This window comes from Lemur catta, chromosome 17 (assembly GCF_020740605.2).
Source record: "Lemur catta isolate mLemCat1 chromosome 17, mLemCat1.pri, whole genome shotgun sequence".
NCBI lineage: Eukaryota > Metazoa > Chordata > Mammalia > Primates > Lemuridae > Lemur > Lemur catta.
In genome coordinates this window covers 21,676,844-21,701,772 of record NC_059144.1, presented here as the reverse complement: position 1 = coordinate 21,701,772, position 24,929 = coordinate 21,676,844, and the positions used below count along the sequence as shown (strand labels likewise).

General features: G+C 49.4%; 1 protein-coding gene and 1 long non-coding RNA gene across 2 annotated transcripts; one reads left to right on the top strand and one right to left on the bottom strand.

Annotated features, from left to right (window-relative positions):
* Positions 1 to 46: 46 nt before the first annotated feature.
* Positions 47 to 15,357, top strand: TGIF2 (TGFB induced factor homeobox 2). Its single transcript, XM_045528646.1, has 3 exons — positions 47 to 179; positions 3,620 to 3,845; positions 13,902 to 15,357. Exons 2-3 carry the CDS (start codon positions 3,654 to 3,656, stop codon positions 14,421 to 14,423), a joined length of 714 nt encoding a protein of 237 aa, XP_045384602.1. The 5' UTR covers positions 47 to 179; positions 3,620 to 3,653; the 3' UTR covers positions 14,424 to 15,357.
* LOC123622377 lies at positions 2,461 to 24,826 on the bottom strand. Its single transcript, XR_006729485.1, has 3 exons — positions 24,782 to 24,826; positions 3,831 to 4,057; positions 2,461 to 2,529 (listed from the first exon to the last, which is right to left on the bottom strand). It is a non-coding gene; the product is annotated as an uncharacterized LOC123622377 (long non-coding RNA).
* Positions 24,827 to 24,929: the final 103 nt, after the last annotated feature.

Sequence of the window (24,929 nt, the reverse complement as noted above, 5' to 3'; positions counted from 1 at the left end):
CGCGGAGGGGAGGAGAGGGGATCTGACGTCAGGCCGCGAGGTGCTTTCCAGCCGCGAGCTGTCAGGCCGAGTGTCAGGCCGGGCAGGTACGCGGCGCGCTTCCCCGGCGCCCCCCGCCCCCTGCCAGGACGCCCCGCACCGAGCCTGAGGCCGCGTGGACCCCAAAGCCGCTCGGAAAAGTCAGTGCGGGGCGCGGGAGGGGGCCAGATGGGTGGTGGGGGGCGCGCGGACTACTTGGAAAGTTTCTTTTTCTCAGTCGGGCGGGGGAGGGGGCGTCGTCCTGGCGCGTGCGATTGTGGGTGTGTGAGCTCCAGTGTGTGAGTCGCGACTGCAGGGTGCTGGCGGCGCCTGGTGGGGGCTGTTCCCGCCCCCGGGAGGAAGCTCGCTCGACCCCGGCGGGGGGCCCAGCTCCCCAGGATCCCACCCTCGGAGAGGGCCGCTCACGCCCCGGACCGGGGTGAGCGCGCGGGGGGCGGGTTTGTTTGGTTTCAAAAGTGCACGTTGCTAACCGCCGGCAGCCCCCCCCCCGCGCCGCCGCGGAGCCGGGGAGGGGGCAGCTGAGGGTGACAGCTGAGGGTGGAGGCAGCGAGAAGGGCCCGGAGCGGGGGAGCTGGGGAGCCCGCGCGAGTTCCCCTTTCCTTTGGAACAAAGGAAAGTCTGTCTCCGAGGCATCTGTCACTCCCAGGCGGGCCAAGGGAGCGGGGCGCGTGGGGCCCGCGACCCGGAGAAAGTTTGTGCTCGCCGGGACCCTCGGGCAGGCCGGGGGTGAGCCGAGCCTCCTGCGGGGGAAGCGCGCAGTCTCCCGGGCAGGGGGCGGCCAACATGGAGTCTGGGCGCCGGGCTGAGGGGGGGGCGGTGCGGAGGTGGGAGCCCAGCCCCCTGCCCTCCCCTCCCCCTCCGGGCCGAGTTCGGAGCACAAAGCCGAGCGCGCACGCTCGGCCGGCCCCGCGCCCCGAAGAGTCTGCCAGCGCCGAGCGGCCGGGGAAGGGGGTGGGAACCAAACTTTTTCCTGCCCCGGGACAGACACGTGAGTTTTCTTTCTTCTACAGCCCCTGCCCCACCGGGATTGCGGGCCCGCGGGGGAGCTGATGCGCCGAGTCTGCCTCGGGGTGGGGGAATGGGGGGGTGCAGGCTCCCCGAGCGCCGGCCGGTTCCTCGCCGCCCCGGGAGCCATGTGCTCCGACTCGGTCTGGGCCGCGGGGGAGGTTGCGCGCTTTGTGTGAACCGCTGGGAATGCGAGCGTGAGTGCGCGGCGCGGGGGAGTGTAGTGGGGATAGTTGTCAGAAAGTTAGTGCGGGAGTCGCTGCAGGTGGCGTCGTGGGAGTGTGTGGGAGGGTGCACGGGGCGTCGTGTCGAGGGGGTGCTGCCACAGGCCAGATAGGGTAAGAACTGATGGCAAGTGTGGTGACGTCCCGAGCTTTCCCTGTCGGAGAGATAGGGTGGGCGGGTACAGAAGCCGGGCTAGTTGCATGGGCCACAGTTCGTGCTAGGTGTGGGGCTGGTAAAGCTGTGTGTGTGCCGTATGTGTCGGTGAAAATCCCGGCGCTTGCAGGGCTCGAGCGATGGGGTCGGTGCCAGTTACCTGAGAACTGTTGTGCGTGGCGTGAGTGGGGAGTGCGTGTCTGGGCGCAGTGTGGGGTGAGGATGTGGGGAACCTCCCGAACGGCAGGCAGACCTGAGGGGCAAGATACTGAGGTCGAAAAGTTTGTGTAGACTGAGGGGTCATCCCCCGGGCCCACCCCGGGAACCCTGCAGACTGGGGCTTGGCTGGCAGCCAGGGTGGAATTTGTACAGATAACCTTCTGTAAACTTGTAACCGCCTGCGGGGGCTGCATCCCTGAGCCCAGATCTGCTGCCCTGGTAGCCCAGATATGTCTGACCTCAGAAAGTAGCCTGCCGGCTGTGTTCTCTTAGGAGTAGCACCTCAACCAGTGCCTGTCTCACCTCCAGGTGGCCTGGCTGAGACCCTTCCCTCGAAAGCCTGGCCTAGCGGGCCAAGAGATCTGGGCTCAGGCCCAAGTAGAGGAAACAAAACCTGGGAGATGCCAGAGTCTGTTGGCCGGCCTGCTGGCGAGCTGTTAAAAGGCTGAGAAGGGAGGAGCCTTGAGATTCTGGCATCAGCTTGACCTAGAACTTTTGCTTTTAACATGTAAATCTCTCTTGCTTCTGTGAAGAACTTTGTCCAGAGATGAGCAGCTGGGTTGGGTTATCTACAGAAAAACCTTCCTTCATTTGACTGGTGAAGTGGGGACTCAAGCCCAGAGATGGGAGGACACTTGATCAGGGTCACATAGCCAAGTAAGTGGAGGAGGGTAGGGCTGGGACCAAAGCACAGGCTCATCAGGATTTTGAGGGATTGAGTCTAGGACCAGGCCAAAGGGCCTGACAAGGGAGAATATCCAAGAAACAACCAGTAAGGCTGACTCACCATTCTCTGCAAGGTACACAGTAGGTTCTCTGTAAATTTTTCATTATGTGGATTGCTGCAGACCATGGTGATCCATGCAGTTTCCAGACGCCTCACCGGGCCTTGGGAGATGGGAGGCAAGATGGTGTAGAGCCCACAAGGCAGCTGAGGGGAAGCAAACTGCCTGCATCCAAATCCTACTTGCATGTCATATCCTGGAGGTGGGATGTCTTTTTTTCTCCCCCCAACATAACAGCTTTATGAGACATAACTCACATGCCATATAATTTACCCATTTAAAGTATTCATGTCAGTGGCTTTTAGTATATTTACAACTAGGTTTAACTTTAGGACAATTTTTATCACCTCAAAAAGAAACCCCACACACTTTACCACTTTTGTATCCCCCCAGCCCTAACTAACTGCTGATCTACCTTCTGTCTCTATACAGTTGCCTATTCTGGACATTTCATGACAAACAGAATTGTAAGATACGTGTGCTTTTGTTACTGCCTTTCACTTAGCATAATGCTTTCAAGGTCCATCCATGTGTCAGGATTTCACTCCTTTTTATGGCTGAATAATATTCCATCATAGAGATAGACCACATTTTGTTTATCCATTCATCTGCTGAGGGACACTGCGTTGTTTCTACCATTTGGCTATTACAAATAATGTTGTTGTGAACATTTGTGTGTGAGGTTTTGTGTGGACATAGGTTTTCATTTCTCCTGGGTAGATACCTAGGAGTGAAATCGCTGGGTTGCATGGCACTCTGTTTAACTGCGTGTGTCTTGGGTGGCTTTCTTAATCTCTGTTTCTTCATCTATAAACTGGCGATGATAGCAGTTTCTCCTTTACACAAGGGGCTTGCGAGGATTAAGTGAGATAATGTAAAGTGCTCAGTTAGGGAGCACAGAAAACAGTAGACCTCAATTGTTGAGTAGCTGCAATTATTTCTAATCCTTGGTCCTGCTTATGAATGAGCTGACATTCATTTCAGCATCACCTACCCGCTCCTTGAAATGAGGGCCTTAGACTTCTCCCGTCTAAGCTCGCTCAGGCTGTGGTAAGGCCTGAGACTTTGAATTGCGACTCCCCTGATTCTGGTGTCCCAGGCTCTAGTAATGCTGAGTGTGTTTGGAGACTAGGAAGAGGGTGAGAGGCGGTACATGGTAATGATGTCCCCATCCCCTGTGTCACTTGTCCTAGGCTTGCTAGAGGTCCAGCCTAGCCCCTAGACACCATGTCAGACAGTGATCTAGGCGAGGACGAAGGCCTCCTCTCTCTGGCGGGCAAGAGGAAGCGCAGGGGGAACCTGCCCAAGGAGTCTGTGAAGATTCTCCGGGACTGGCTGTACCTGCACCGCTACAACGCCTACCCCTCTGAGCAGGAGAAGCTGAGCCTTTCTGGACAGACCAACCTGTCAGTGCTGCAGGTAAGGAGGGGATCCAGGTGGTGGGGTAGCAGGAGACCTGGGTTCTAGTCCTGTCCCAGAACTGTCACTGATCCACTGTGTGGCCTTGGGCCAGTCACTTCCCCTCTCCAGGCCTCAGTTTCTTCTTGGGTCAAGTGAGAACACCCATTCTCCCTGCCTCAAGGGAACACAAAATGAGGTCGTTGCAGCAAGATTTCAGACTGTGGAGAGTTCTGCAGAGACAAGGAACTAATCGTTATTAATATCTAGATGTCATTATTAACACTAGAGGCATTTAGAGGCTGTGGGAAGGTGAGAAGGTGTTGAGTGTCTGAGATTGTGGGATCCAGCCCCCAGCCCCAGAGCAGTGTCCCATGGGGACTTGGTTGTAGGGGGCAGCTTGTGATCTGCAGTGTGGTTAAGAGATAAGTTGGAATCCCAGCCAAGGAAAGGGCAGAAGTCAGAGGATCTGAGTTCAAAGCCCGGTTCTGCCACATGCCTTGATTTACCCATCTATAAAGTGGGGGTCAGACTCCTTTCCTGCCTCGTGGAACTCTTGTGAGGAACAGATTCAAAACTGGGTGTGAAAGCGCTTTGTAAACCATGTGCATGAGCACACTCGAAGGCAGTACAAAGCGTTGTCCCCTTTAAATTGCCCCTGTTGCTGACCTGCAGGTGTCTTTGTCCTGTTTGTGGTGCTGAGGCAGGATACCCTGGACCAGCGTTACCCTGCCTCCCTGGGAGACACATAGTAGGCCCTCAGCCTAGCCCCAGAGGCCCACGCTGCCCCGCTCACCCCCACTCTTCCCCTTCCCCCATCCTTTCATAGCCCATTAATCAAGTGTACGGTGCTGTCTCTCCCTCCTTTCCTTCCTCCATGAAAAGACATGGTAAGTATTTCAGCCCTCAGAACTCCTGTCATCTGCCTTTATACTCGCTGGGCAGTGGTTAATCTGAGTCTCTCTACGAGAAAGGGTCTGGAGTTACAGATCCTGACTCAGATTCCATCTTCTCCATAAGAAGCAGCCTGGATCCTGGCCAGATCATTGCCTTCTCTCTGAGCCTCATTATTTCCTCATCTGAAAAGGGAGAGATATTGTACCACTTTCATAGGATGCAGGGGAGGGACTGAGCCGAATAATCCAAGGCTGACTGTGAGGTGTTAGGCACAGTGGGTGCTTCTACTCCTGTCTTCATCCTCACCTCTCCTTCTAGGTCATAAGGTCTGGAACTGACCCTGGGTGCCTATCAGTGTGCAGCATCTCACAGTGTTCCTCCTGATAACCCCACTGGGCCCGGCTCCATGCTGGGCAGAGTTGGGATCCCAGAGGGGAAGCAGACACATTTTTACCCTTGAGGAGTGTCTAGTCTGGGATGGGGGTGGCAGGGCCAGCTTGGCCACTGATGTTTGCAAAAGTGATCACAGTTGGAATAGAAGGCAGCAGAGACCCGGGGCAGGGCCTGGAGCCTCAAATAGCCTCCCAGAAGAGGTACCCTTGAACTTATAGGATGTAGAGCTGTAAGGCAAGAGGCCTAGAGACTGAGAGCCAGGATTACCTAGACAGCCTCTTTGCCAGTCTCCCTTCCTCTAGCCTTGCTCCTTTAATCCATTCTTTTGAACACAAGTGAAAATCTGATCATGTCACACACTCTGGGGACCCCACTGCCCTCAGAATAGAGTTCAAGTTCCTTAGAAGCTCACCAGCCTCAACTTAGTTCTTCCCTTCCCTGGCCCTTGAAGCTTTGGGCCTCTAGGCCTTCTCCCCTGGCTCTCAACAGCTAGGTGCAGCCCTGACCTTTCCTATGCTGGCTCACTCCATTTAAGCATCTCTTTCTCGTGAAAGCATTCTCTGACCCACAGCCTAGCTTTGGGGCCACTGCTTATATTCCCAGTGCGCCTCATACCTGTTCCGTCAAACCACTTGTCACATGGCATTGGAATTTCTTTTTGTCAAGGACACTGTTTCTCAAATCTGAAAAAGATACCAACTATTTTTAAAGAAAACATTTTTCACCCAGGCACAGTGGGCTGTAATCCTAGCACTTTGGGAGGCCACGGTGGGAGGATCTATTGAGGCCAGGACTTTGAGACCACCCTGAGCGAGAGCAAAAGAAAGAAAACAGGGGCTGGGCACGGTGGCTCACGCCTGTAATCCTAGCACTCTGGGAGGCCGAGGCGGGTGGATTGCTCGAAGTCAAGAGTTCGAGACCAGCCTCAGCAAGAGCAAGACCCCGTCTCTACCAAAAATAGAAAGAAATTATCTGGCCAACTAAAATATATGTCTAGAAAAAATTAGCCAGGCGTGGTGGCACATGCCTGTAGTCCCAGCTACTCGGGAGGCTGAAGCAGTAGGATCGCTTAAGCCCAGGAGTTTGAGGTTGCTGTGAGCTAGGCTGACGCCATGGCACTCACTCTAGCCAGGGCAACATAGCGAGACTCTGTCTCCAAAAAAAAAAAAAAAGAAAAGAAAAGAAAACATTTCTCGTGGACCTGCCTCCCTGTAAAAGGCAACCTGAATCATTTTTATTCTCACATCACTTATTTGCAAATATAAAACTGGGGTTTTTTTCCCTCTTATATACAACCATAAAACCAGTTTTCCAAAGTGGATAAATGGAAACACAATTCCATCTAACCACATCAGTTTAAAATGGTAGGTGGTATTTTGCTGACCCAGTGGTGTGTGGTGTGACAAAGGCCCTGGCTCTGGGGCTCAGTAAGTCTGGATCACCGTAGGCCTCTGGAGACTTTCAAGGAAGGGCTGGCTGGCCCTGGGCATGTCCTGGAGGGAGGAGTTCCAGTGGTGGCCACCATGCCCTAGAGTCCTGCTAAAATTTCAAAGCACAGGAGCCCATCTGGCATGAACCCCACATCAGCCCCAACTGCACACCTCTCATAACTCCTCCAAGCTGGCTCCTTCCCTGTCATCACCAGTTCCTGTACATAAACCCCTTAAATATTTCTGGGATTTGGCTTCTTTCTCACCTTGGTCCAAGCCCTGATTGTGTGATCACTTGTCATTCCCCTACTTAAAACCCTTCAGTGGCTCTTGTCAGCCTAATGACAACGTCACCTGCCCTTGTCTGCACTTTGGGCCTCATTCCTGACCCCTCACATTCCTGCTACACTGGTCCACCTGACCAGGAAAACTACTGACCCCTAGAGGAGTTGTGTGCTCACACAGCACCTGGACTGGGTCAGAGCACTGGGTCACTTGGCTAGGATTGCTTTTTAGACTTCCATATTTTCTAGAGGTGTGGAAAGCAATGAGCTAGTTTTGTTATTGCCCCAGTGTAGCTCAGTGCTTGGCATCTGGTAGGTTAGGTGCTCAGTAAATAATTGTAAATGACAGAAAACGACTATAAAGTGTTGGAAATGTCAACAGGCAGAACCTCAGAAGTAAGGAAATGTAGTGGCTCTTCTGTCCAGAAAAACTGGCTTAAGTCCCTGGAGGCATCTCTTGTTGGTTTTTTTGTTTTTTGTTTTTGATACAGGTCTTGCTCTGTCTCCAGGGCTAGAGTATAGTGGCATCATCGTAGTTCACTGTAACCTCAAACTCCTGACCTCAAGGGATCCTCCCTCCTCAGCCTCCGAGAGTGCTAGGATTACATGCATGAGCTACTGTGCCTGGCCTCCTATATTTAATTTTTTAAATTTCCTTTTTTATTAAGGACATTTTTTAATACCCACAAAAGTAAGAGAATATTATAGTGAACCCCATACCAATCACCTGGCTTCAACAAGAATCAACATTTTGCCAAACTTGTTTTATCTGACCCTGGGGACATCTCTTTTGATTGTCTCCTTTAACCCGCCCAGGAGCGATCTCATTAGCAAGTCAATGAGTCATTTAACTAACTGGTTTGCTGGTACTTGCCTGGGGCTAGGCAGTTGGGAGGATAATACAAAAAAAAAAAAGTCTTTTGTGAAGGATTTTCACAGGTCCCTGTGACACCCTCTAAGCCCAGCTGATTGGCTGGACTAGATCTACAGTTTGCTAACTGTTCTATGCAGCAACCTGGGAGGGTTCTGGGCCCCATTCCTTCACTGTAGCATGGACGTGTGTTGGGGGGCGGGGGAGGCACTGTGTGCCAGGCCCAGTGCTCTGTGCTAGGAACAGTGGTGGAACAGGCAGCTCCCCATTCCTTCATTGCTGTCAGGCCTCCTTTCAAATGCCCACATCAGGACAGGGCCTTGGGTGGAGAAAGGAGCCTGGTGGCCTGCTGTGTGGGAGAGGTGGCCTGGCCTGGCCCCCAGGGCAGCCAGTGATTATCTGTGTCCGGAGCTACTCTGCTCCTCTTCTTGGCTCCAAAGCTAGCTGCCTTCCCATTCCTCCCACAAGCAATCTCTGTGTTCACATCTCAAGGCCTTTTATCTGTGTATATATTTTTTGAGCTTCTGTGTAAGTTTTTTTGCTTAAATAAAGGCTTGGTCCTCGAGGACAAGTCAAACCAGCAGGCTAAACCGTGGGCTCCTAAAGTTGGGTGGCCAGACTCTCTGGGTAGCTTGTTTAAAAACACACATTCCTGCCTCCACCCCTCACCCCCACCAGATCTATAGAGCAGATGAAAAATAGCTATTTGACAGTTTTTTAAAATCTTGAGCACAGTGGCTCACGCCTGTAATCCTAGCACTCTGGGAGGCTGAGGAGGGAGGATCGCTTGAGGTCAGATGTTTGAGACCAGCCTGAGCAAGAATGAGACCCCCTCTCTATAAAAAATAGAGAAATTAGCATTAGCCGGGTGTAGTGGTGACCACCTGTAGTCCCAGCTACTTAGAAGGCTGAGACAGGAGGATGGCTTGAGCCCAGGAGTTAGAGGTTGCAATGAACTATGACGACTGTTCTCTAACCAGTAACCAGGGTGACAGAATAAGGCTCTGTCTCCAAAAAAAAAAAATCTCCCCAAGGTGATTCTAATACAGGCAGCTGCCTTTATGAGCACCTGGGTACAGTGGCGGTGACGTTTGGGAAAGGCCCCCTCTGCCTTCACTTCCTTCCCTGCTTTTGCGCCATTTCTCACCACTGAAAAGACATGGGAGCACTTGTGTCTGCCTTCATCAGCCACCCTGCTTTCAGCCTCAGGGCCTTTGTCAGCTTCCTGGTGCCCCTTCTACCCCCATTTGCCACAGTGATTCCTCCCTGTCCTTCATCTCTGATTAAAAAAAAAAAAAAATACTGGCCGGGCACGGTGGCTCATGCCTGTAATCCTAGCACTCTGGGAGGCCCAGGTGGGAGGATCGCTCAAGGTCAGGAGTTCGAGACCAGCCTGAGCAAGAGCGAGACCCCGTCTCTACTAAAAATAGAAAGAAATTATATGGACAGCTAAAAATATATGTAGAAAAATTAGCCGGGCATGGTGGCGCATGCCTATAGTCCCAGCTACTCGGGAGGCTGAGGCAGTAGGATTGCTTGAGCCCAGGAGTTTGAGGCTGCTGTGAGCTAGGCTGACACCATGGCACTCTAGCCCAGGCAACAGAGCGAGACTCTGTCTCAAAAAAAAAAAAAATACTGACAGGGCAGCAGCATTTCAGATAGAGCCCTGTTCCAGCGGAGAGACAGCTTTCAGGCCTCCAGCCTGTGTTCTGCCATATAAGTCACAGAATTCACCTTGGTGTTCTTCCTATCACCTCCCCAGGGTCCTTGAGTGGGGGCAAGGCACAGGCTCTTTTCCTGACTTATACTTGGGCAGGGCAGCTGGATGGGGCTGCAGAAAATCCTGTTATCCCAGCCTCCTCAGCTGTGCATGTCTATGGGCTGAGAAGACAAAACAGACAGATGCTGGGCTGCCAAGTGTGCTGTGGACCAGGGCGAGCTGCGGGGGAGTGTGTGGAGGGGGTGTTTTTCTGTTCTGTTCTCTGAATCATCAGCCAAAATGGGAGGTGCAGCTGGGGGCCAGGTACCCGCTTGGCTGCTGGTATACACCCAGGGCTCCTCCCTGAGACTCCCTTCAACAACACTCATCCCTGCTTTGCTTGACCCACGTCGCTGTGACCTGACCATCCAGGGGTGAGGTGGGAGGCTCAGTGCCCTCCTGTAGTACAGGTAGCCGAGGTGGCAACTATGGAAGGGAAGGACCAGAAGTGCCAGGAGAAGAGGCCTCAGGCTGACTCTCTGCGGCTGGCAGTGGTAGCTGCCCAGAACCAGGCTATCTGGATCAAATCCCAGCCTCTGCACCTGTGACCTTGAGCAGGTTTCTGAATCTTTCTGATCTGGGCCTCAGTTTCTTCGATGGATGTCATAAAACCTGTCTCAAAGGCTGCTGAGGTCAAACGAGTAATTAGATGTGCAGTGTTCAGAATAGCACCTGATGTTCTGTGTCACATATTTGCTGTTAGGATAATGATGATCATTCAGCTGTCCCCTCTGCTCCTCTGGGAAGAGATAGCAAAGCAGTGGGGGTTGTAAAGCCCAGAGACCTGGGTTTGAATCCCAGCTCTGTGCTCAGGCTGTGTGACTTTGGGCAAGTTCTGTCATCACTTTGAGCTCCAGTTCTCCCTTTAGTACTTGGGGACACTGCTTTCTGCCTTCCAGGCTTGTACACAGATTAAACATAATGCAGGTGAGATGGCTGGCACAGTACTGGTATCAAAAGTGCTTTAATAAGTGTGTTCCCTTCATCCCACCCAGCTCTTCAGCCCTACGTCCCTTGGGGTTCCCCTGCAACTCTAGTTAGGATTCGGCTCAGCCAGCATCACTGGTGCCTGATGCTCAGCTACACTGCAGGACCATAGAGGGGAAGAGGGACAAATGAGAAGCTCAGGGGCAGGGCTCTTCCTGGCTGGAATGGAGAGAGAGAAGCAGCCTTCCAGCCTGACACGGCCAGGGGCCTGATGCTGTTTTTGGGTCATCTGTGGAATGGGTGCAGCTGTAGTCAGCTGGGCAAGGAGCCATGCCAACTCCAAGCACCAGCTCCTGCCATGGGTGCCTGTCCCTTTGGCTGGGTAGAGGCAGATACAATCCATGGGAAGATGGTACCCAGGGGCTTGCTCAGATACAGCCAAGAAAGAGGCCTGGTGGTAGCCAAGGACACAAACTGGTACGAGAGTCCTGGGCCTTTGATCCCTTCAGCAGACATTGGGGCATGCTAGGCACTGCCGCAGCCCACACAGTTCCCACGTCCCAACACACAGGAGGTCCCCTGCAGCAGCTGGTACTTAGTAGAAGCTCCATAAGTACCTGTTGATGAAGTAAGAGGAGAGAAGACAGGACCAACAGAAGGACCTAGAGTATAAAATTTCGATCAAGCCACTGTTTGGATCCCTGAGTGGTTTATCATAGTGTGCCGGCCTGGTGAGGTCAGCCCTGCTCACTTCTGAGTTCATCACCCACCATTCCCCCCTTTTGTCAGTCCCTTAAACCAAATTCTTTCCTGCCTCAGCACCTTGGCATTTGCTGTTCCCTCTGTCTAGAACATTCTTTCCTTAGCTTTCTGTATTGCTGGCTCTTCCGTATCCTTTAGGTCTCAGCCTTCCAGACCCTGTTGTCTATGGTACCCTCTCTTACCTTTATACACTACCCTTTTATTCCTGTCTGTATAGTCACCTATGTGTTTATTGCCAGTCTCCCATCTAGATGGACTCTAAGGCTCTGCAGAGCAGAGTACATGTCTGTTTAATTCACAGAGCCATCCCCAGCACCAAGAACTGGGCCTAGCACATAGCAGGCACTTGAGTATTATCTGAATGAGCAAGAAGCCTGGAAAGGGAGAGCAGCAGGAGGCAAGAAGCTCCAACTTGACAGTTCTAGTGAATATAGTATGCCAGGCTCTGGGGCCCTGTGACAGCCTCAGAGACAGATGCAGAGGAGTGACTCCCGCCCCTCCAGATGCGAAGGCCCAGGCTCGGGGTCCCTGCTGCAGGTGGAATCCCGGCTGACTTTATCAGGCTGAGCTGTAAGTGTGTTCATCAGGAAAGTGGGAGTTGATCAGACTCATCTTTATAGGGCTGATGTAATTGTTAGAAGAAAGTCGTGAAGATGTACGGTGCTCAGTTAAATGGCAGCTATTGGCAAACTCTCAGCAGTGGAGGCTCCCAGAAAGGTGCCGGGATGTATGGATACCTCCTGTGCCCCTCCCACCACATACACATAGTTTCTAATGTTTCTTCTCTCCCCTACTTCTGAGTTGGCAAGAAAATGATTAGGCAGCTTTTCCCCTGTGGTGGCCCCTTCAGTGGAAGGCAAGAGGGAGGAGGACTTAGAAAAGCTGATAGGGATTGTGTGTGTAACAAAAGAGTTGATGTTTGAAAACAGGTTTTGTGTTTATGAGCTTACACCAACCACGCAGCTAAGAAACTGTTTTCTGGTCTAATCTTTACCTGGTTTTTTTGTTTTGTTTTTTTTTTCTTTTAAAAACAATGCCCAGAGGAGCTACTGTAAGATTAGTCGTGTCACATCCCCAGGCCATTGAGAGTGAACAAGGGGAAAGAGGGTACCAGTGGTTGATCTTTTAGAGGGTCAAAAATGATGCCAAGGTGCGGTGCTTGCTGCCCTTGGGTGTGCATAGACTGTATTCACACTTTTCTTGAACACTGTTATCCACCCTTTTGGTGTCATTTGTTTTTGTCTAAAAAGAGACTGCCAGGCCCTAACACAGGTCCTGGGTGAATTGAGATGTCTTTTGAATCCATTTCCTCTGCTCTGGCCCTATCTCTAATACCTTACTTAGAGGAGTAGACATTCCCCAGGTAGGGAAGAGGGCATTCCGGAAAAAGGAATGTGGTGTGCAAAAAGCATGAAGCTATTAAAAAAAAAGAGCAGGTTGGGTAAGGTCAATTCTTTACTGAAAACAAGAAACAAGCAGAGCCTGAGTCGGGGCAGGTGAGCAGTTTCACACTGCAGAACACGGGGGTAGGAAGGGATCGTGTAGGGGCAGCTGGACAGAGGGGCTATCATGACACGGGAGGGTTTTATGCCCAGCCTCTGGAGTCTGGACTCCATCCTGTAAGCAGTAGGAGACAAATGGCAGCTTTCTGGAATGGGAATGACAGCCATTGCATTTTAGAAAGAGAACCAACAACCAGTGAAGAGGCTGGACTGGAGCGCTGTGAAGCTGGGGCTATTACAGAATCCAGACAGATAGCGGCAGGGTGCTAGATGCGTTCCCCCAAACCACCTGTGCCTTGAGCTTTGCAACACACAGCACACCACTTAATGGTGAGAAACTGCATGCCCTGTGTGTAGGTCAAAAAAGATGGGTCTAAACAATAAGCTAGAGGGCAATGGGGTCAGAATTAATGGCAGCTTTCTCAGCAGCATGTGGGAAAAAGACTTAAGGAAGCTGGTTGAAGGGACGTTCTACTGGAGCCACTAGTCCTAGTATTGCTCGGAAGCAAGAATGACTTTTCTTCTTCCCGACTGACAGCCACCTGGTGCCTTTGTGGCTCTTTCTCTGGCCTGCAGCAAGACTCCGCTCCAGGAGTGAATTGCTGTTAGCCTTTTCCCCCGTCTTTCCTCCTTCATCTACCCACATCCAACCAGGCAGCAGGTCCTGCCGTTCCTGGTTTCCTAAATGGATCAAACATTTGTCCTCCTTGCTACCTCCCATAAAGTAACATGAACTACTACCCCGTCTCCCTGCTTCTAGTCTGTTCTCCACCAGGCAAGGTGCTGCTTTGCTCCAGACCCTCCTGTGGCTCCCCAGTGCCCTTACAATAAAGAAACAAGATACTCACCCTAAGAGGTAACCCCCAGTTAACCACTTTCAGCTCCAGCCACATAGACCTTTCTCATAGGCACTCTGCAGCCACCTGCCACTCTGCTCCCTCCCACCTCCCACTTAAACAACTGCTTCTCCTTCAGAGAGAGCTTCCCTGAGTCCACAAAGACTAGACCGGGTCTCCCCGTTACTGTCCGCAGCAGCACCATCGTATGGACCTTCCCTTCACTGGCTGAATCACAGTTGCAATTTTATATTTGTGTGATTTCTTATCTAACTTCCCCTTCCTGCTATGAAACTCTGAGGGCTGGGATTGTGTTTGTGTTATTTGCTCCTGTGTTCCTGGGTCCTGGGACACAGTAAGTGCCTCATAGCTGTTTTTGATTAAGTGAACTGATCGGTCTTCTATATTCATTCCAGATATGTAACTGGTTCATCAATGCCCGGCGGCGGCTTCTCCCAGACATGCTTCGGAAGGACGGCAAAGACCCTAATCAGTTCACCATTTCCCGCCGGGGGGGTAAGGCCTCAGAGGTGGCCCTCCCCCGTGGCAGCAGCCCCTCAGCATTGGCTGTGTCTGTAGCAGCCCCTGCCAATGTGCTGTCCTTGTCTGTGTGCTCCATGCCACTCCACTCAGGCCAGGGGGAAAAGCCAGCAGCCCCCTTCCCACAGGGGGAGCTGGAGCCCCCCAAACCCCTGGTGACACCTGGTAGCACCCTCACCCTGCTGACCAGGGCTGAGGCCGGAAGCCCCACTGGTGGACTCTTCAACACACCTCCGCCCACACCCCCAGAGCAGGACAAAGAGGACTTCAGCAGCTTCCAGCTGCTGGTGGAGGTGGCGCTACAGAGGGCTGCTGAGATGGAGCTTCAGAAGCAGCAGGACCCATCACTCCCGCTGCTGCACACTCCCATCCCATTAGTCTCTGAAAACCCCAAGTAGGCATCTGCCAGCAGGGGTGCTCGAGGCTTGAGCCAGCTGTCCTGGGTTTCCATTTTGGTTCCCTTCCATACAGAGGGTTTCCTATGGATCACTGCCAAACATCAGGATCATCTCCTCTGTCCAGAGGTCTTCAGCAGGAAGACGCCAGCTGGCGTCACTGCACTGTGACAGGGGACCTCTCCTCTAATTCTGCCGTTTCCCCAGGCCTCCCTTCAGTGGTGAGACCAAGAGATTGGAGACGGGCATGGTGCTGCTGCTGCTGCTTCTCCAGACGACCCCTGGAACACCTTTCTTCCAGCCTGGTTTCCTGGGCTGGGCTGGGCTCAGGAACCTTGCCAGGTTCAGACCTATGCTGGGTCCAAGCTGCCCCTGAGCTGTGCCTCTTTCTGTCAAACCAGGTGTGGACATTCCAAGCTCATAAGCGTGAACAAAAGAAAAGAGGAGCCCAGCAGATGTAACAGGACCGACTCTAGTTGAATGTTTAGATTTTTGCTAAACTGTGTATTTTTCCCTTTTTGCTGTGGTTTGCATTAATGGCAGTAGTTAGCCCAGGTTGTGGGGAATGAGAATGCCTTGCGTGATGGAGTCTGATGAACTAGGAATGACCCACCACTGCAGTTGGGAGTGTTTTGCAAGGAAGGAGTATTTTTATTTTGGGGACCAGCTAAATCTCTGCAGTAGTGTGAAATTCCAAGTGGTTGTTGTATTGTTGTTGGTTTGGTTTACCAAACAAAGACAGAAAAAAAGAAGCAGCAAAAAACTTGTGGCCGTTGGCTTTTCTGCATCAGGCACAGAAGGGGATAAAGCCATAGCCAAGAGATAGTCCAACAGAATCTGACTAAACCTTCCAGGTGCAGAGAAAAATCATAAAAACAGAGAGGTGTTTGGTTTTTTTGTTTTACTTACTGTATTTTTTGGGGGGTGGGGAAGTAAGCTAGACTGAAGCAGTGGATATTTTTTTCTTTTTTTCTTTAACGTTTTCCCCTTCTTTATTTTTGATGGCTTTTGCCCTACAGCCTGAGTTTTGAATTCCTAAAGGAACTTGAAGATTAGTGGGGCCAGAATATAAAAATCTCTTGGCATCTCCAACTTGGAGAGAAGTGAGCCATCTACTGGTCACGAAGGCTTTCTAGCTGACTGGCACAGGTGGCAGGAAACCGTTCCTGGAGGAAGCAGGGAATAGTGCCCGAAGCTGCCCGAGGAACTTCCTTCAGAGGCAGCTGGGGCTGGACATGGGTTAAAAGCCTGTTGTTTGTGTCTTTGTTTCACCTTTCTTTAGATTGGAGTTGCAGGGGCCCTACCCTGAACTTGCCAGTGAAACCCACCACGCATGGTCTTACAGGCACGAGCCACCAGGTGGGCCCCACAGTTGGTCTTATGCTCCTCCCTCGCCCCCATTTTTTTCTTTTGCTGTTTCATTGTTGACAGTGTCAACAGCAATATGCCCCATCGTTATATATCCTACGAAACACTAATCCTGGGTTATTATTAGCTGAAATATTTTTGTTCTGAATAACATTGTTACTGGGCCAAAAGATAGATCAGGAGCTCCAGCTTTTAGTTTCCTGAAATTGCCAGATTAGGCACAAGGAGGGGTTCCTGGCTATTGACTGACTTGGGTGGGCCTGGCCAGGAGAAAGGCAGCAACACACATTCTGTCCTTTCTAGGAAGACCCCTGAAGCCCTCAGGGAGGCTCCCCCACTTCTGAGCGGCTTGGCCCATCTGTTGCTGTGGCAGTGAGCAAGTTTCCTAGGCTCTCTGCCCTCTTCCTCCTGTGCCCGCCCGCTCCTGGTGTGCCCAGGGGGTTCAGGGACCCTCACCCTCCTGAGGCCCAGCTGGGGGAGAATGAACATGGCAGTGTCAAGGCTGAAGCTGCTGTTTGCCCAGCCTCTTGCATCCCGAGCGTGTCTGTGAGCCCAGCCTGGTGTGACTGCTGCAGGATGCCTGTGGTAGGAACTCTGGAAGTGTATTGGGCTGGGGTGGGCTTTCCCTCCCCACAGTGCACTGAGCAACGGAGCGGGTGAGGGAGCCGTGCTGCTGAATTCTGGTTGGCATTCCCCCCTAGTGTAAAATGGGGTGTCTGGGGGTGGGGCAGCCTCTGCTTGGTTTTGGTTGTAAGATAAACTGGAGGAGAAGCACAGTTGTCCTATTGAATTATTTCAGAAAAAACTACTGTAAATAACTTGTTTTTGTCTTTTGTCAAATAAAGTTGTTTTTGTTCTCTTTTTAAGCAGAAACGGGGTTCTTGATTGATCCATTGTGCCTCTGGGCCCAGGCCTGGGGACAAAGCTGTCACCGAGTTCTTACTCTGCCTCTAGTAGCCACCTGTGAGTTTTGCGCACCCTCCACCCTGTTCCCTTTCTGCAGTCCCCTTCCACACCCCAGTCATCAGAGTGTACAGAGGCATGTGCCTCCCAAGTGGGACCCGTCTCCCCTGGGATCTACAGTTAGTTAAGCTTTGGCGTTGCTCAGTGGTGAGGAAGTGACCTTAAGACAGCTGGGAACTTTGTCCTCCCCTTCTCAGTGAGGAAGGAGAGCATGACTGCAGCATGAAGCCAGCACAGAAAGCAGATATGAGATAGAGGCTCCAGTCCTGTCTAAACCAGTACCACCTCTAGACTTCCCTATTACGTAAGCCAGTAAATTCCCTTTTGCAGCCCAAACTACAAAAACCAAGGTCTGCAACAGTAGTAAACGGCAAGCTTTGCTGCGTATGCCTGAGCCTGTGCAATGTTCATTATGTCTTCATTTTTATGTACACACATATGAAAGTGAGATGCCCTCCTAAGTGGTGAAACTGAGTGGGGATTTAAGTTACTCGCCTGAACTCGTACAGCTGGTCTAAGTGTGGAGCTAGGATTTGAATTCAAGTCTCTTGCTTCAAGGTCACCCAGGTCTGCCCAGAACCTATTTGATGGACACTTTACACCTGTTCGCATCCAGCCGTGTAACAGTGGTACGGAGCTAAGGACAAGAAGTTTCTTCTATGAGCCAAATCAGCTTCTTTGTGATTTCTCCCCAGTACCCCAGGATTGAGGACGTCTAATCTCTCCCACAGGTCACTCTGCTTTGGTTATCTGGAGATGGAGCCTCTCCACTCAAGTTCCCCAGATTAAAGAGCCCTCACTCCTTAGGCATTCATCCATGGTCCTAATGAAAGTTGACTATGAGGGACAATGTGGCTAGGGCCCCCCCTCTGAAGCTGGGAATGTGATCTGAGGACATCCACCTTTCTTATTCACAGCCTCATTTAGGAAACTGCTTTTAAATACATCTCTATTCCTGGTCTTAAGTACCTGCTATCTCTTTGGGTTGGCTTTGTATTACCTGACCCCCTCCCTGTTCTTAATAGGGGGCAGAGATGATCATCCAAGTCCTTGGATATCAATGTCAATTTGGACCTTGTGTCCAATAGTTTAAAAAAAAAGTGGTATTAGTGACGGAGGGGGGTATACCTACCCTTTAGTCTCATGATCAGGGAAAGTCTCTTCCTTTCCACTGGTTATGAATGGCAGTTTCTCCATGGTCCCAGCCTCAGAACCACTGGGAAACTTTTCCCCCAAACTCAGACCTATGAATAAGAATCTCTGGGGTAGGACTCAGGACTCTGGATTTTAAAAGTACACTCTAGTTTGAAAGCTGGTACATGAAAGCTCCCAGAGGGCAGAGGCCAGGTCTACCCTGGTTGTGGCAGGCACCAGGGCTGCAGAGAATAAGGTCTGCAACTCAGAAGAATGTGGAAATAATGATCACTGCTGTTAAGTGTTACTGATTTCGAAAGCACTTCTCTGTGATCTAAGCCTGGGTTCAATTCTGGGTCTGTCCCTGACTAACTGTCATGACCATAACTGTCATGACCAAATTCACTACTACAAACTTCACTTTCCTTATCAATAGTAACACTTCTCAGAAGGATGGAATAGGATGATCTATATGTTACTATCTGGCCTCCCCCTTGCTCTCAGCACAGAGCTGAGGGAAAAACAAAACCCCGAAAATAACTTACCCCATACCACACAGCTTTTAAGTGGCAGAATTGGAACTAATTACCCAGAGAAGTGATTCTCAAGCCTAGATATACATCATAGGAGAGCTTACAAAAATGCAGATTCCCAGGCCTTGCTCCCAGAAGGTCCAGACAGGGATCTGTGCTCCTCACTGATGCTATAGGAGACTCCGATGCTCTTGTTCCAGGAACCTGATCATTTATTATCAGGACACTGACTTGTCCCCAGGAAGCTGCTGGGCTGGGAAAACAGCACCCCAATCTTTCAAAGTTACAAGATGAGAGGAAGAAGGGTCCTACCAAGTAGTCCTCCCTGAACTATGTGACTTCTCCTTTACCCCCAGGAGTCCATGGTGAGTTGAAGGTCAAATATAGCTTCCCTGTGATTATTATTTGAATTACCAAAGTAATCAACATTCACTGTAGAAAAACTGAAAATAAAGGTATAAAAGAGAGGAGTTTAGTACAATGGTTAAGAGCCCAGACAGCTTTTGGAGGAAAACAAATGTATATAAAACATTTAGAAAAATGACACACCTAGTAAGGACTTAAGTGCTAGTATAACATTTATGATAGACAAAAAGAAAACATGACCAGGTATAAACTCAGACCTCCACTTCACAACAGGTGCTCTTTCCATGGCTCTTTCCTGGTGGTTCCCTGCCCCACCCCCAGCTTTCCTCCCAGGACTTCTAGTATCAGTGATCTATCAGGGTGTCCTGGTGTCCTGTCCGGGGCCACAATCTTACCACTCAGAGCCTACTTTCCTCTCCAAACCCCACCACAAGCAGCTGGCAGTGGTATAGAGACATTATGCTGGGAGGAAATACTCGGTCAGCCCTAAGGCTGAGATCTTGTGTTCAACTAGTGCTACAAAGCTCCAACCTCACAAAGACAAAATTTGTCCTGCTTCCAAATCTGTCTCTCCCACTTCCAAATCTGACTCTTCATCAAGTTCTTTTCCATCTGAGACCACCCAAGATGTTTATTTTAACCAGATGGATGCACTGGGATTCAGCCAGATTCCCCACTTCCTAAGATAAGGAAAGCCTTGGGTGGAAGCAAAAAGGGATCAAGTCTGAGTCCCATAAATACCTTCTAGGCAAGGGCTTCCACCCTGGCTGCCAGCTTGGCTCTTTGTCTGCTCCTAGGAAGGTAAGAGGAGGAACAGGGATCAGGTTTCAGACGCCTGTTGAACCTCTAACTTGCTTTGTGACCTTGGGCTGCACTGCAGGATCTGAGGACCCTTCCAATTATAACTTTCTATGACCCCCACCTCCGTGTAAACACAAACTCAATGAATCTCACAGTTAAGATTAGAACTTCAAACTATAACACAAATATGACATAGAAAGAATTCGCGCCTATTTTGTTCTGAAGTAAAGTTACCTGTATTCAAAGATGATGTGATCTTATATATAGAAAACCCTAAAGATTCCACCAAAAAACTATTAGAACTAATAAATGAATTCAGCAAAGTTGCAGGATACAAAATCAACATACAAAAATCAATTGTGTTTCTATATACTAACAATCAACAATCTGAGAAAAAATTAAGAAAACAATGCAATTTATAATAGCATCTAAAAGATTAAAATACTTAGGGATTAACTTAAGGAGTTGAAAGACTTGTAAACTGAAAACTTAAAATTTTTTTAAAAATTACTGTAATTTTTTCTTTTTTTTTGAGACACAGTCTTACTCTGTCACCTGGCTAGAGTCCAATGGTGTCATCATAGCTCACTGCAACCTCAAACTCCGCGGCTCAAACGATCCTCCTGCCTCAGCCTCCCGAGTAGCTGGAACTATGGGCACTCGCCACAACACCCAGCTAATATTTTCTATTAATTCTTTTAGTAGAGACTGGGTCTCTTGCTCAAGCTGGTCTCAAACTCCTGACCTGAAGGGATCCTCCTTCCTTGGCCTTCCAGAGCACTAGGAGTACAGGCATGAGTCACTGCCCAAGGCCTGAAAAAAAAATTTTTTTTTTTTTGAGATAGAGTCTTACTTGGTCACCCAGGCTGGAGTGGAATGGCATGATCATAGCTCACTATAGCCTCAAACTCCTGGGCTCAAGCAATCCTCTTGTCTCAGCCTCCAAAGAAGCTAGGACTATACGCACATACTACCACATCCAGGTAATTTTTTTTTTTTTGTCTGAACATTCAGCTTTGAAAAGGTAAATTTTCAAACATATTTTGTAGAGATGGGATCTTGCTATGCTGCCCAGGCTGGTCTCAAACACCTGGGCTCAAGTGATCCTCCTGCCTCAGCCTCCCAAAGTGCTGGCATTATAGGCATGAGCTACTGCACTTGGCCCACTGAAAGAAATTAAAAACACAAATAGGCCTCACTTGAGACCAGGAGTTTGAGACCAGCCTGAGCAACACAGTGAGACCCCGACTCTACAAAAAACTAGAAAAATCAGCAGGTCGTGGCGGCATGCACCTGTAGTCCCAGCTACTTGGGAGTCTGAGGCAGGAGGATCACTTGGGTCCAGGAGTTTGAGTTTGCAGTGAGCTCTGATGACACCACTGCACTCTGGATGCGGCAACAAAGTGACTCTGTCTTAAAAATAAATAAATAAATAAAGTACACAAATAAATGGAAAGATATCCTGAATTCACTTAATATTGTTAAGAAGTCAATTCTCCTGAAGCAATCTCAGATTGATTGCAATCCTTATCAAAATCTCAAAGACTTTTTTTGCAGAAACAGAAAAATTAATCTAAAATGTATATGGAATCTTAAGGGACCAAGAATAGCCAAAACAATCTTGAAAAAGGACAAAGTTAGAGGACTCACACTTCCTGATTTCAAAACTTACTACAAAGCTACAGTAATCAAAACTGTGTGGTACTGACATAAAGACAGATATATGGATCAATGGAATAGAATGGAAAGCCTAAAAATAAACCCTCACTCATACGGTCAAATGATTTTCAACATGGGTGCCAAGACCATTCAATGGGGAAAGGATAGACTTTTCAACAAACAGTGCTGGGAAAACTAGATATCCACATGCAAAAGAATGAAGTTGGATACATACCTAACACCATATACAAAAATTAACTCAAAATGGATCAGAGTTTAAAGAGCTAAAACTATGAAACTCTTAGAAGAAAATATATGGGAAAAGCTTTATGACATTGGATTTGGCAGTGATCTCTTGGATGTGACACCAAAGGAACATGCAACAAAAGAAAAAATAGAAAAGTTGGACTTCATGAAAATTAAAAACTTTTATGCATCAAAGGACACTATCAATAGACTAAAAGGCAACTCACAGAATGGGAGAAAAATTTGCAAATCATATGTATGATAAGGGATTAATACCCAGAATAGGCCAAGCGTGGTGGCTCACGCCTGTAATCCTAGCATTCTGGGAGGCCAAGGCCGGAGGATCACTCAAGGTCAGGAGTTCAAGACCAGCCTGAGCAAGAGTGAGACCCTGTCTCTACTAAAAATAGAAAGAAAGTAACAGGATAATTAAAAACATATAGAAAAAATTAGCTGGGCATGGTGGCGCATGCCTGTAGTCCCAGCTATTCAGGAGGCTGAGGCAGAAGGATTGCTTAAGCCCAGGAATTTGAGGTTGCTGTGAGCTAGGCTGACACCACAGCATTCTATCCCAGGCAACAGAGCAAGACTCTGTCTCAAAAAAAAAAAAAAAAATCCAGAATAAAGAATGCATAAAACTCAACAACAAAAACCAACCAACCAGACTCAAAAATGGGCAAAGGTCTTGAATAGACATTTCTCCAAAGATATACAAATGGCCAATAAGCAAATGAACAGATAATCAATATTACTAATCATGAGGGAAATGCTAATCAAAACCTCAATGAAACACTACTTCATACCCAGTAGGATGGCTATCATCAAAATAACAGAAAAAAATAAGTCTCTTGGAACCCTTGCATACTGCTGCTTCCTTAAAAAATTAAAAACAGAATCACAATATGATCCAGCAATTTCTCTGGATCGTGTCCCTGAATGCAGGGACATGAACAGACATTTGTATACCCATGTTCATAGCAGCATTATTCAGAATAGTCAAAAAGTATAAGCAAAACAAGCATCCACTGATGGATGAATGGATAAGCGAAATGTGGGATATACATACAACAGCCTTAAAAAGGAAGGAAATTCTGACACGTTACACATGAGTACATTTTGCTAAGAGAAACAAGCCAGTTACAAAAGTACAAATACTGTACCTATATGAGGTACTTAGAGTAGTCAAATTCATAGAGAGAGAAAGTAGAATGGTGGTTGCCAGGGGCTGGGGAAATAGGAGAATGGGGAGTTACTGTTTAATGGGTACAGAGGTCCAGTTTTACAAGATGAAAAACTTCTGAAAAATGGATGGTTGCACAGCAAAGCGAATGTACTTAATGCCACTGAACTGTACACTTAAAAACTGTTAAAATGATAAACTTTTCAAGGTATATTTTACTACAATTGAAAATATTTTTACTTAAAAAGAAGTTTTTAATCCAATTTTCTCCACCTTCAGTGCTCCAACTCTCACCTAAATGACTTTAGCAGTCTATTAACTAGTCTCCCACTCTGATCCAGTCCCCCAGATAGCAACAAGAGTGATCTAAGATGTAAACCTGATGACTTCCCCTGCTCAAATTCTTCCTCGACCCTTAGAATAAAAAGCAAGTTCTCAGCATGATTCTTCCCTCTCCTTTCCTACTTAGGGCTTCATTCCTTACCCTGGGCTCATATGGTTTCATTTCCCTGAATGCTCCCTCTCCCCTTCCCCTCCCTCTTCTCTTTCTTAACCCCTACTCTTCCTTCAGAGCTCAGTCTTCCCGAACCCACCAGATCAGATTCCCCAATACACATCTTTGCCTTGAGGAGACCCAGCACGGTGAAAATGTACCTTTTGGCCATGACCTAGGTATTATTTAGACATTCTATGACAGAGTGTTCAGTTTGTTTCCAGAGCTGTATGCCACCAAGGAGTCTGTAAAAGAGATTCTGTACCAGTGGGACACTTTCCAAACTGGACTGGGTTGGTTATGCTTTACCCTGCACATGGGAGGGCAACTGGTTCAGAAAAGAGGCAGGGTTGAAAAGAACACCTATGTGAAAGTTAGGAATAAATGTGTGCACGCATCAAGTATATGGCCCTTCCACCAGTTCCAGACACAGCAATGTCTGTGGCCATGTGTATCACCTTTGGGGGCCAGCACCACTCAGTCTACTGAAACAGGATCCTAGGGCGGGGTTGGGGTGGAAAACATCAGCTCCCTAGGAGATTCTGTTGCTCACCTAAAGTGAAGAACTACAGGTGAATGTTGATGGGTAATGCAATGAATGTTCTCACCTGGTTGATAGTCTTTAAGACTTAAAGCTTAAGAGCATGTATTTTGGAGTCAGGTACTACTCAGTCATTCTAGACAAGTTACTTGGCTCTATAAACCCACTGCACGTAAGGGATGTGCCGTGGTCTCTCAACTTATTACACAGTACAGTGTGCATGACACCACCTGGACGGCTTGTTCAAACACTGATATGAGCTCCATCCCCAGAATTTCTGATTCAGTAGGTCTGGGATGGGGACTGAGAATTTGCACCTCTCTCAAATTACCAGGTGATGTGGCTGCTGCTGGTTCGGAAACACACTTCGTTAACCACTGATTTAGCTCATAGCGAGGATGCAATAGATGAATAATTCAGTTATTCTGATGCCTAATAAAATTCTCCTTTTATTTCACCCCTAGGAGTTCTAGGTTCGAACTTGCTATACAGCCTTAGAAACTCGGGGTCCCAGGGCTCTCTCATTTGCCAAAAGAGGGTGTTGGCCAAGATGAGACGCTTAGTTGTTACAGAAGAGTTAATTTTTTTTTTTTTTTTTTTGATACATTGTCTTGCTCTGTCGCCCAGGTTGGAGTGTAGCGGCCTCATCATAGCTTGTTGCAACCTCAAACTTCCTGGGCTCAAGCGATCCTCCTGCCTCAGCCTCCCAAGTAGTTGGAACTACAGACACACGCCACCACGCCCAGATACTTTTTCGCTCTTGCTCAGGCTGGTCTCGAACTCCTGGCCTCAAGCAATCCTCCCGCCTTGGCCTCCCAGAGTGCTGGGGTTACATACGCGCCCAGCCTGCGAGTTGGCGTCTTCAACAAGGTCCCCCAGAACTTGCAGGGTTAGGGGGGAAATGAGCAGGGCTAAGACCTGAGGGGCTGCAGGAGGCTCCCAGGGAGCCGGGTCTGGGCTCCGCAGGCGAGAGGGTCGCCAGACCCCGTCAGGAAAGGCAGAGCCGCCGCCGCCCCGCTGCTCCCGGGGCAGCTATGGCTGACGGGGCCGCGCTCACGTCCAGTCCTCGGTTCTTACCTTACGTGCTCTTCTTCAGTCTCCACAGCGCCTCCTTGCGCTCATGTCGCCGTTCCTGCCAAGAATGTCCCTTCGCTCCCACGCTACCGCGCACCTGGCGGAACCTTTTCGTCACTTCCGCCACGCGGAGGGCGCTTGCGCCGAGGCG